At 60.4% G+C, this 298-nt stretch overlaps 1 protein-coding gene across 1 annotated transcript in view; it reads right to left on the reverse strand.

Annotated features, from left to right (window-relative positions):
- Nucleotides 1-5: 5 nt before the first annotated feature.
- The window catches only part of BAHCC1 (BAH domain and coiled-coil containing 1), a gene marked incomplete at its 3' end in the record, with an annotated part of 20957 nt that continues 20664 nt past the window's right edge, over nucleotides 6-298 (reverse strand). Inside the window, 1 exon segment of the mRNA XM_042893828.1 lies at nucleotides 6-149. Coding sequence (XP_042749762.1) covers nucleotides 6-149 — 144 coding nt within the window.

Below are 298 nucleotides of genomic sequence, written 5' to 3' on the forward strand. Positions count from 1 at the left end.
GTTCCCGCCAGGTAATAGAGATCCTGGCGGTCCTGGTACTTCTTGCTGCGGGTCATTTGCTCGTAGTGCTCCCTGCCCACCACCTGGCACTTGTGGGAGATGGTCTGCACATCGTTCTCGTCCTCGTGGCACGACTGGTACAGAGCGTTCTGCAGGGATGGGGGTCACACGCTGGTACTCGCTGCGCTGCCTCCATCCCATCCCATCCCATCCCATCCCATCCCATCCCATCCCATCCCATCCCATCCCATCCCATCCCATCCCATCCCATCCCATCCCATCCCATCCCATCCCATCC

Source organism: Lagopus leucura, unplaced genomic scaffold, assembly GCF_019238085.1.
Source record: "Lagopus leucura isolate 7727_CA_CO unplaced genomic scaffold, USGS_WTPT01 111-8_obj-0_obj, whole genome shotgun sequence".
NCBI classification, from domain to species: domain Eukaryota; kingdom Metazoa; phylum Chordata; class Aves; order Galliformes; family Phasianidae; genus Lagopus; species Lagopus leucura.